Consider the following 10410-nt stretch of genomic DNA (forward strand, 5'->3'; position numbering starts at 1 on the left):
AAAATAAAACTAAAGGGACATTTGATTTCTTAAGCATTCAATTATATAAAAGCTGAAGATAGCTAGGGTACATGCTGCATGGTCTCTAAAAATGGCAGGATGAAGCACCCTAATAAACCTCTCTAGCGAAAACCCAATATTTATGATTACCTAGGCTTTACATCATGTAAATATCAGTACTTTCAATGTATGTATAAGAGTATTGACCCACTGTAGTAATCGTTCAGTCAGTAAAACACGTTTCATTCCATTTAACTAAATAAAACATTCAGAAATAAATCAGCTATTTATGTAGAAACGTATAAACACGAAGAAACATACATGAACGTCCAATCAAGAATGCATTTTGCGTGTGTTTGATTTTTGCTCTCACACAAAGAATGACACAGCCTTCGATAACCAATTGTTGTATTATACACGCAGTTACATATATATGTGTTACACACAATGGACATTAAGTTAAATTGTTAGATGCGCGATATTTTCTTCAAAAGAATCACGAATAAACGGCAGCTGAATGAAAACAATAGTTATTATAAATGAAAAACGAATAAAACTGCAGCAAAATTGATAATATTTGGTTCCGTTTGTCACCGGCATTACTCTCTTCTTTGCAAGATAAGTGGCCACTCATTCTCCTGCCAAAATGTGACCAGGAACCTCCGTCCGTCTGGATGAGCGTCAACATCTCCGAACGATTTTCCCCTGTCCAGGAAAATCTTTTGTCCAGCTGATCCGTCGGGCGATACGCTAAAGATATTGTGAGATGAATCGCAGCAAACGACAATCTGACCGGAAGAATTCAAGGTGGATCCACGAGGAAATTTCATCGAAGGGTCAGAAAATCTCAAAACTGCTGCAAGTTTGACGCCGTCCCATTTGCATGCCACGAACTCGTCCCCATCTCCGAAGTATAGCTTCCCTATTCCGTCTGTCATCAAAAGACCGCCTCGGTCTATCTTCTGTCGTCTGAACATAGCCAGGTTATCGCCGTCCTTGGACAAAACAACGATATTCTCTGGTGTTGAAGCTGCGAAAACTTCAGGAGTCAGTGCAACTACTGTTCTTGTCCTGTCCCTCACCACAATGGAGAAGGACCTCTGGAGACGGAGAGGCTGCAGCATCAACGTGCATACAACAGCGATCGAGTGGTCGGTCATCGTAAATGTTATGACGAACTCATTTTCTCTCGAACTTTTGTTGATATCGGATGGCTGAGGATTATTGCTCTTGCGTATGTGTTTGCCCTGCTTTCCAGATTCCTTTTCATCTTTTTCTCGATAAAAACCATATGCCGCATTCTGAGTTTTAAAGTCCCGGTCGTTCGATTGAGACCCTTTTCTTTCCGCAGATTGTTGGTATTCAAAAGACAAAATGCCACGAAGATCTACCTCATTATACGACTCTTTGTCAATGTTGGTTATGAGAAGTTTAGAATTCTTTCTGTCAACGAAAGCTGCCCGACCGTCTTGGAGGAAAATACCAGAAACAATAAGGCGTGGAGAATCTCGCCTCTCTAGGTATCTAAGGGTCTTGCAGAGTTCTGAAATAAACTCTTGACAATGAATCGATAATCAAGCTGCAACTGAAATTATATTCGTTTACAGAATGGTCAAGAGAAATAGGAAAACACTGGGGAGGGTTAAGCTAGTTTATGGGAACCCAACCTAAAATTTGTCTCATCATCCAACAGAAGTGTTGGGGTTACACATTGAAACGGTCGGCGAAGTGGGAATTCCCTAGGGTTTACACATTTAAAGTTTAAACCAGCCCAACTTCAAGCTTATCCAAACATTTATCAATTAACAGAAAATTTATTTGAGCCTAACCGGAACAAACATGTCACAATTTTCTTTCGCATTGCGATATCAAATGACAATTTGAATTACACATATATTCAAAAATAAAATGCCAAAACAAAAACAGTTCTGGAATGTGATACTTGCTACATATGGAATGTTTAAGTTTTCAAAAAGCCAATATATGGATGTCGTTAATTGCCGTTTTGGACTCGGTGTTCTAACAAAAACAACAACACCAACAATCAACAACGCCAACAATTGACAAAATCCTAAGGCGATATATTTTAGATATTTCGTTTCTCGAACCCTTAAATCCTTTTGTTATCTTTTTTTTATAAAAAAAACCCACAAAAACCAAAAGGATTTTAACTTGATAAAAGAACAGTTATCCCTTGGACGGTGTTGTGAGCTAAAACGCTGTAAACCAGTCGGATAAGATATTTTTTAGATGGGCCTCAAATACGGCAACACGAGTTTAAGATTTGTTTAACTATACTGTACGTACAATACATTAAATCGATTGACAAAATGATATTACATACTGATTATTATCACATTGAAAATTCACAAGCTCAGATTGAAAATCGTTGATTTATTTTTTATTTATTTTCTTACTCCTCTCCTTCCATATTTCAATAAAACAAAGCATAAAAATTACAAGAACTGTTGCCTTACTTAAGAGTTTTTGTTGCCCTCAGTTACCAAATGTAGTAAAAATAAAATGTCATTGAAGTGTTTATTTCACAAAACGTTGAAAAAAAGAAATACCTAAAGACATGGTAATCCCTATACTGTCAATAGCATTTTAACTCTTGGAAGAACAAATGCAGTTTCCGTTTGAGATCATTTCAGAAAGGAAAAGGAAGTTACGTCATCATTGGTACAATATGTGTAAGTCACATACAACTAATATTTATATAAAAAAAAAACTACACAATTTAGCCCAGTAGCTGAAAGTTTAAACATAAATCCCGGTTAAAATTGATATATGATTAGTAAAGATGCAGCAATAAAACAGGTAACTGAGAGCCGTACTATATTTAACTTCCAGTCACGCACTTTCATATTTTCAGGAAATAGGTCGTATTTGCGTATGCGCACATTACATTGTGTTTCTAGAATGAAAATCATAAATAATTTTTAGTAACATTAAAATTCCTGTCACATGATCACATGTTTTCAGAAAATAGATATTTGCGTATTCATGCGCATATAACATTTTCTTTTTATAGATCGTAAATCTTTTTACAGATCGTAAACTGATTACTAAAATAAAATTCCGGTCACATGATTACAGATTTTCAGAAAATAGGTGTCTGTGAATGTGCATATTACATTGTTATCTGTATTGTCCAAGGTTAAGCTAGATCTCAAAGTCATTGTAATTGCTGAGCTGATATGGATAAAGGGAAAACAAAACGCATTGCTTTGAATGAAAATGGGGCATTTATTTCATTGGCAAAACATTGAGTGAAATAGAAAAATGTGTTTTACAAATTCCCAAAATAGCATACCTGAGTTGACAAAGTATGCATGAAAATGCTACGTCTGTTTTTTTGTTTATTTTTTGTTTTGTTTTTCTGCAACCATGATCGAACAAACTTTAATTTTAATTAAATTGATACACACTGTTGCTCATTTCATGAATACATCTGTATGTTTCTGTATATATATATATATATATATATTTATATATATATATATATATATATATATATATATATATATATATATATATATATATATATATATATATATATATATATATATATTTATTTATTTTCAAGAAACAGCCTCATTATTCAATAAACTTTTCATAAATATACATAGGCTGATGAAATATAACACAAATCTACATTAACTGTATCGTTAATATCATTAAAGTGCCCTTCCATTAAAACTATTGTACTATTGATGATGTACGTCAATAGGCTAAACCACATCAATACTGGTTTTATAAAACTTACCTAGCTGGTAGGTTTATGCAAGTAAGAAGTTATATGCATAAGCACAAGCAGATTAAGAGTACCGTTACCCTACCCCCCCTCACACACACACACACCTCACACACACACATACACACACTACTCCTGCCCCTTGCATCAGCAAAGCATTTCGCCAAAATACGTTTTTGAAATAATACCACTATTTTCTTGATTGACAGAAAGGGGTGTTGAATTTAAAATTGATTTAAAATTGTAGTCATTTCAAAGTTTTAGGATTTTACAGCATTTGATTTCAATACAAAAATCTTTAGATCATGTACCTTATTTATATGATTATTTGAATTGCCGTTTAGTGACAATGATAGAAAAATTGAATTTAATTGTTAATTGAGGTAGCCTTTTCAGATTTTAACTAAGTTTGTATATATTTAAAATAATGTAATAATATTTTCAATAAAACTAAAGGAACAATTGATTTTCTTAAGCATTCAGTTATATGAAAGCTGAAGATAGCTAGGGTACATGCTGGTCTCTAGAAATGACAGGATGCAGTACCCTTTAAAACATCTTTGGCACAACCCCTATTTTTTATGATTACTAGTAGGCTTTACATCACGTAAATATTAGCACTTATAATGTATTTATAAGAGTATTGACCCACTTAGATACTCGTTCAGTCAGTAAAACACGTTTCATTCCATTTAACTAAAACACACATTCAGAAATAAATCCGCTACGTATGTAGAAACGTATTAAATTATTAACATCTAGGAAACACTTAATACGTCCAATCAAGAATGCATTTTGCGTGTGTTTGATTTTGCTCTCACACAAAAACGACACAGCCTTCGACAACCAATTGTTACATTATACTTGAAGTTACATACATGTTAAACATACATGGACATCATAGTAAGTTAAATTGGTAAATGCGGGATATTTTCTCCAAAGGAATCACGAATAAACAGCAGTTGAATGAAAATAATAGTTATTATAATTGATAAATGTATGCATGAGTTTACTAGTTTTGAGTGTTTTCTTTTAAAAACAAATCACAAATAAAACTGCAGCAGAATTGATAATATTTGGTTCCGTTTGTCACCGGCTTTACTCTCTTCTTTGCAAGATAAGTGGCCACTCATTCTCCTGCCAAAATGTGACCAGGTACCTTCGTCCGTCTGGATGAGCGTCAACATCTCCGAACGATTTTCCCCTGTCCAGGAAAATCTTTTGTCCAGCTGATCCGTCGGGCGATACGCTGAAAATATTGTGAGATGAATCGCAACAAACAACAATCTGACCGGAAGAATTCAATGTGGATCCACGCGGAAATTTCATCGAAGGGTCAGAAAATCTCAAAACTGCTGCAAGTTTGACGCCGTCCCATTTGCATGCCACGAACTCGTCGCCATCTCCGAAGTATAGTTTTCCTTTTCCGTCTGTCATCAAAAGACCGCCTCGGTCTTTCTTCTGTCGTCTGAACATAGCCAGGTTATCGCCGTCCTTGGACAAAACAACGATATTCTCTGGTGTTGATGCTGCGAAAACTTCAGGAGTCAGTGCAACTACTGTTCTTGTCCTGTCCCTCACCACAACGGAGAAGGACCTCTGGAGACGGAGAGGCTGAAGCATCAACGTGCATACAACAGCAATCGAGTGGTCGGTCGTCGTAAATGTTATGACGAACTCATTTTCTCTCGAACCTTTGTTGATATCGGATGGCTGAGGATTATTGCTCTTGCGTGTTTGTTTGCCCTTCTTTCCATATACTTTTTCATCTTTTTCCTGATAAAACCCATATGCTGCAGTCTGTGTTTTGAATTCCGCCCTGTCGTTTGATTGCGACTCTTTTCCTTCCGCAGATTGTTGGTATTCAAAAGGCAAAATGCCACAGAGATCGACTTCATCATACGACTCTTTGTCAATGTTGGTTATGAGAAGTTTAGAATTCTTTCTGTCAACGAAAGCTGCCCGACCGTCTTGGAGGAAAATGCCAGAAACAATAAGGCGTGGAGCATCTTGCCTCTCTAGGTATTTAAGGGTCTTGCAGAGTTCTGAAATATATAATTGACAATCAATATTTATACAACTACAGAAACAAACACAGTAGTCGAAAGTTTAAACATAAACCCTGTTCAATGGCACAGGGTAAACGTCTAAGACATAGAACGCAATTTTTTTTATCAAACCAGAAACATGGAACAATAGCACGAAACTACACAAACACCACAGTACATATATACTATATACAAATAGGGGTGTTTATCAAGCATTGTTAGGTTCCAGTCGATAATCAACTTCAACTCAAATTATATTCTTTTACAGAACGGTCAATAGAATTTAAAAAAAAAAGAACGTAAAACTAGGTAATGGGTACCCAACCTCAAACTTGTTTTGTACTTGAGGTTACCGCATTGGAACTGTCAGCGAAAAAGGAGTTTACGAGGGTTTAAACTAATTTAGGGGAACCCAACCTAAAATTTGTCTCATCATCCAACAGTAGTGTTGGGGTTACCGCCTTGGAACGGTCGGCGAAGTGGGAATTCCCCAGGGTTTACACTAGTTTAACTAGCCCAACTTCAAGCGTATCCAAACATTTATCAATGCATATATAACAGTAGATAAAATTATAAGCTTAACCACACCAAAAATGTCGCAATTTTCTTCCGCATTGCGATATCAATTATAATACATATTCAAAATTGTATTTGCATCTTCGACAAAAGACAATTACGTCCTTGTTCATGTATCAAGTATATGCTAGCATAATAAAATGACAATAATAAACAAAACAAATAGCGGTTGAAAGGTACAAACGTTTATAGCCAATATTATAGTAAACCGACGACGAATTAATAGAACGTTCTAGAAGAGTTCCAGAGACTTTGCCAGACGGTTAAGAGTATCATTATTCTATCGGAACTGATGACATGCTAAAAAATAAATAAATAAATTTAATGTGATATTTGCTAGAATTGGAATGTTTTCAAAAAGCTGCCATATGAATGCCGTTATAATTGCCGTTTCTGTGTTTTAACGAAAACAACCACACCAACAATTAACAACGCTAGGATTGAAAATTGTTGATTTATTTTACTTCTTTTCTTACTCCTTCCATTTTCGATAAATTATAAAATAAAACAACTCATGTGTTACTTCAGAGTTTTTGTTGCAGTAACCAATTGCAGTAAAGATAAAATGTAATTAATTAGTTTATTGCACAAAACGTAAAAAAAGAAATACCCAAAGACATGATAATCCATATACTATCAAAAGCATTTAAACTCTGGGAAGGACAAACACATAATGAATGTTTACAAACTACATTAACTTCTAGTCACGTATTGACATATTTTCAGAAAATATGTATTTGTGAATGCGCAGATTATATTGTATCTATATATCGTAAATACTTTTAACTCACGTATAAATTCTTGACATGCGATTATATGTTTTCAGAAAATAGGTATTTGCTTATGCGCAGATAACATTGTATTTATAGAACGTAAATCGAAAATACTGTTTACATACATAAAAAAATCCTGTCACGTGATAACATGTTTTCAGAAAATCGTTATTTGCGTATGCGCATATAACATTTTATATTTGCGCTCTCACAAACAGAGTTCATTTATGGGACAAGAACCACTAACAGCTATTGGATTGAAAAGGGCTGGTGCATTTACACCAGCCAATATTTATTGTATGATTATTATATAATTGAGATTATGAGTGAAATAATAAGTACAAGTCCCATAAAGTTGGGCGTACAAAAAAGTCCTTTCTGAATGTACCATATTAACTCACAAATACAAAGTTGAACAGGCAGAAAGGAGGTGGGGTGGGTTGGAGGAAAAATATTCGACAGCAAAGCTGCTTGTTGATCATCTGCGTGGGCTTGGAAATTGCAATGACGTACTGCGCAACTTCCGCCACGCTTCAAGTGTAAACAGGTTATGTTACACTAATTGAAATAAGAACATCCAGACACCACGCTGACCAACTCCTGACTGCCTGCCGTTGAGCATTTAAATGTATAAGTGCTTAATATAAATCAATTTATAACTCCTTTGTCTTATAAATTATATTTTTATATTTGCGCTCTCACAAACAGAGTTCATTTATGGGACAAGAACCACTAACAGCAATTGGATTGAAAAGGGCTGGTGCATTTACACCAGCCAATATTTATTGTATGATTATTATATAATTGAGATTATGAGTGAAATAATAAGTACAAGTCCCATTAAGTTTGGCGTACAAAAAAGTCCCAAACCAAGTCCAACCAAAGGAGGGGAGAGCGCAAGTGTATTCGTATTCAATAATGACTGGAGAATAATACTTCAGTGTAGCAAAAACTACCACAAATAATAATGAAACAATAATAATAATAATAATAATAATAATAATAATAATAATAATAATAATAATAATAATAATAATAAAAAAATCATGTAAAAATAAAAAATAAACTGGCAAGTTTAGAAGAAATAAAGAAAGTTGACAATGTATAATACATGTGAACCTATACAAACATATGGTACAGTATAGGTAAATTGAAGTGTAAAGGTACTGCCCATTGAAAATGCAGTCATTGACACATATCTAAAATAACAACAAAAAGGTAAACATGATTAGAAACATTTGTCAAAAGATTTGACACATAAGGAGTCATGTCAAAGTAAAATGCAAGTTTGGCACATTTAGACAGATATACATACACACAAATTAACAGCCTATGGAAAATATATACATATAACACAAGTATCTACAATGATTATCAAAGCACATGTTTAAAGATGATTGTCAGAGACACACTACCAATGTCCCTAATTGTTAAAAAGGAAGAAAAATTAGCATGAAAAAGTGCCATGTGAAAAGGATGCACAACCAACATCCACCATAATTGTTATGTGACAACACGTTGTATTGCACACCTGGTTTGCCTTTTTGAGTTTTAAGGAGATAGATGTGAGCAGATTTTGCGTAGTATATTATGCAAGAGATGCAATCAACCGCTGTTGTTTAACTGCATCAATTTGTGTGGGCTCATGTTGAGTGGTATTGGTGAAGGCGTTTTGTTGAGGTGAGGAGCCAATGTCAATGCTTTGCTAACCTGCAAACGGGAAAGCAAGTCGCATATTGTGTTGTTCTTAGTGCTAATATGTTTGGAATGAAAGCAGAAATTGTTTTCCAAAGCAGTCAGAACAATAGCTCTTATTAGTTTCATCATAATTTTGTCTTTTGATGTCTGTTTGTTCAGGCAATAAACAACGGCCATGTTGTCGCAAATAAATAATATGTTTTTGTTTCTCCAGAGGTGGCCAAACATTGTCACAGCAAATGCAATTGGGTACAGTTCAAAGATACTGATATGGTGATGTTTGACCTTTTCAGGGAAGATACCAAATGTCCAGGAAGAACCATGGGTGCACGCAAACCCTTTTGACCCCGCGGCGTCAGAAAACAATTTCAGGGTTGTAGAAGGAATAAATCCTTCCCCTGTTAAAAGTGTGCAACCATTGTAGTTATCTAGGAAGGCATGCCATAGTGCAAGATTGGCTCTAGTTTCGCTGGTCATGCGAATATGATGGTGAGGTTTGATAACACCAATGGTCAGGTCATAAAGGCGCCTTAAAAAGCAGCGTCCTGGTTTTATAAACTTGCATGCAAAATTGAGGTGACCTAACAGGGATTGTAATTCTTTTAGTGTAACCTTTTTACGCTGTTTGAAGCTTTTTAAGAGATCACGGAGCAAACTGACTTTGTCTGCAGGCAGCTTGGCAGTTAATGAAGTGGTATCCACTAGAATTCCATGCACTTCTGCTGAAGTGTTAGGATGGACTGTTTTTGAGTCCTTAATTGGCAGAACGATATCTTTAGCAAAATTCAGGAAAGTCTTTAGGGAATTTGAACAAGTTTGAGTTCCAGCCGACCCACAAATATGAAGTCGTCAATAATGTGAGATACGAAGTTGACCTTGAGTTTATGTTGTAAGACCAATTGAATACTCGAAGAGAAAGCTTCAAATATGGCAACTGATGATGAAGCAACCATTGGTAAAACCGTGTCAAAATAATATTTGTTATCAAAAGTGAAACCTAGTTTGTGGTAGTCTAATGGTGACATTGGGATAATTCGAAACGCTTCTTCAATATCAGCTTTTGCGATGGTTGAGTTACGTCCACATTGCAGAATGAGAGAGGCAACATGATCAAATGTTTCTAATGTTACCGCAGAATTTTGTTTTGGTATAAGTGAGTTCACAGCAGGCAAGGTTGCTGCAGGTGAGAATGATAAATCGTGGATAAGACGAAAACAGTTTGGGGTACGTTTTGGTACGGCTCCCAGAGGGCTACAGACAAAGTTTTTTAGTGGAGGGGTGTTATATGGACCCTTTATGGGACCCCGGGTCACTTCCTTTGAGAGTTTATTTTGAACAAATGTGAAGTGAGTATGCACAGAAGAATGGTTTTGTGCAGTATGTGGTGAAAGGATTCCCTCTGTACCAAGAGGAAATCCCTCACTGAAACCTTTGGCAAGAAACTGTGTTTTATCGGTGTCATAACCATGAAGGTAATCTATGAACTTATGGATGAGCACCGGGGTGGGCAGAGGGAAATCAGTCTCTTTTATGAGACTGATGTGTTGGCAGGTTGACT

The 10410-nt window shown here is 35.5% G+C and overlaps 2 protein-coding genes across 2 annotated transcripts; both read right to left on the bottom strand.

Moving 5' to 3' along the window:
- Positions 1-215: 215 nt before the first annotated feature.
- On the bottom strand, positions 216-3086 carry LOC128209018 (uncharacterized). Its single transcript, XM_052912813.1, has 2 exons — positions 2571-3086; positions 216-1543 (listed from the first exon to the last, which is right to left on the bottom strand). Exons 1-2 carry the CDS (start codon positions 2578-2580, stop codon positions 600-602), a joined length of 954 nt encoding a protein of 317 aa, XP_052768773.1. The 5' UTR covers positions 2581-3086; the 3' UTR covers positions 216-599.
- Positions 3087-3229: 143 nt separating this feature from the next.
- On the bottom strand, positions 3230-7147 carry LOC128209016 (uncharacterized). The gene is made up of 2 exons (XM_052912812.1): positions 6992-7147; positions 3230-5802 (listed from the first exon to the last, which is right to left on the bottom strand). The coding sequence occupies exons 1-2, from the start codon at positions 6999-7001 to the stop codon at positions 4856-4858; spliced, it is 957 nt and encodes a 318-aa protein (XP_052768772.1). The 5' UTR covers positions 7002-7147; the 3' UTR covers positions 3230-4855.
- Between the last annotated feature and the right edge of the window lie 3263 nt (positions 7148-10410).

This window comes from Mya arenaria, chromosome 11, assembly GCF_026914265.1.
Source record: "Mya arenaria isolate MELC-2E11 chromosome 11, ASM2691426v1".
In the NCBI taxonomy this organism is placed as follows: Eukaryota; Metazoa; Mollusca; class Bivalvia; order Myida; family Myidae; genus Mya; species Mya arenaria.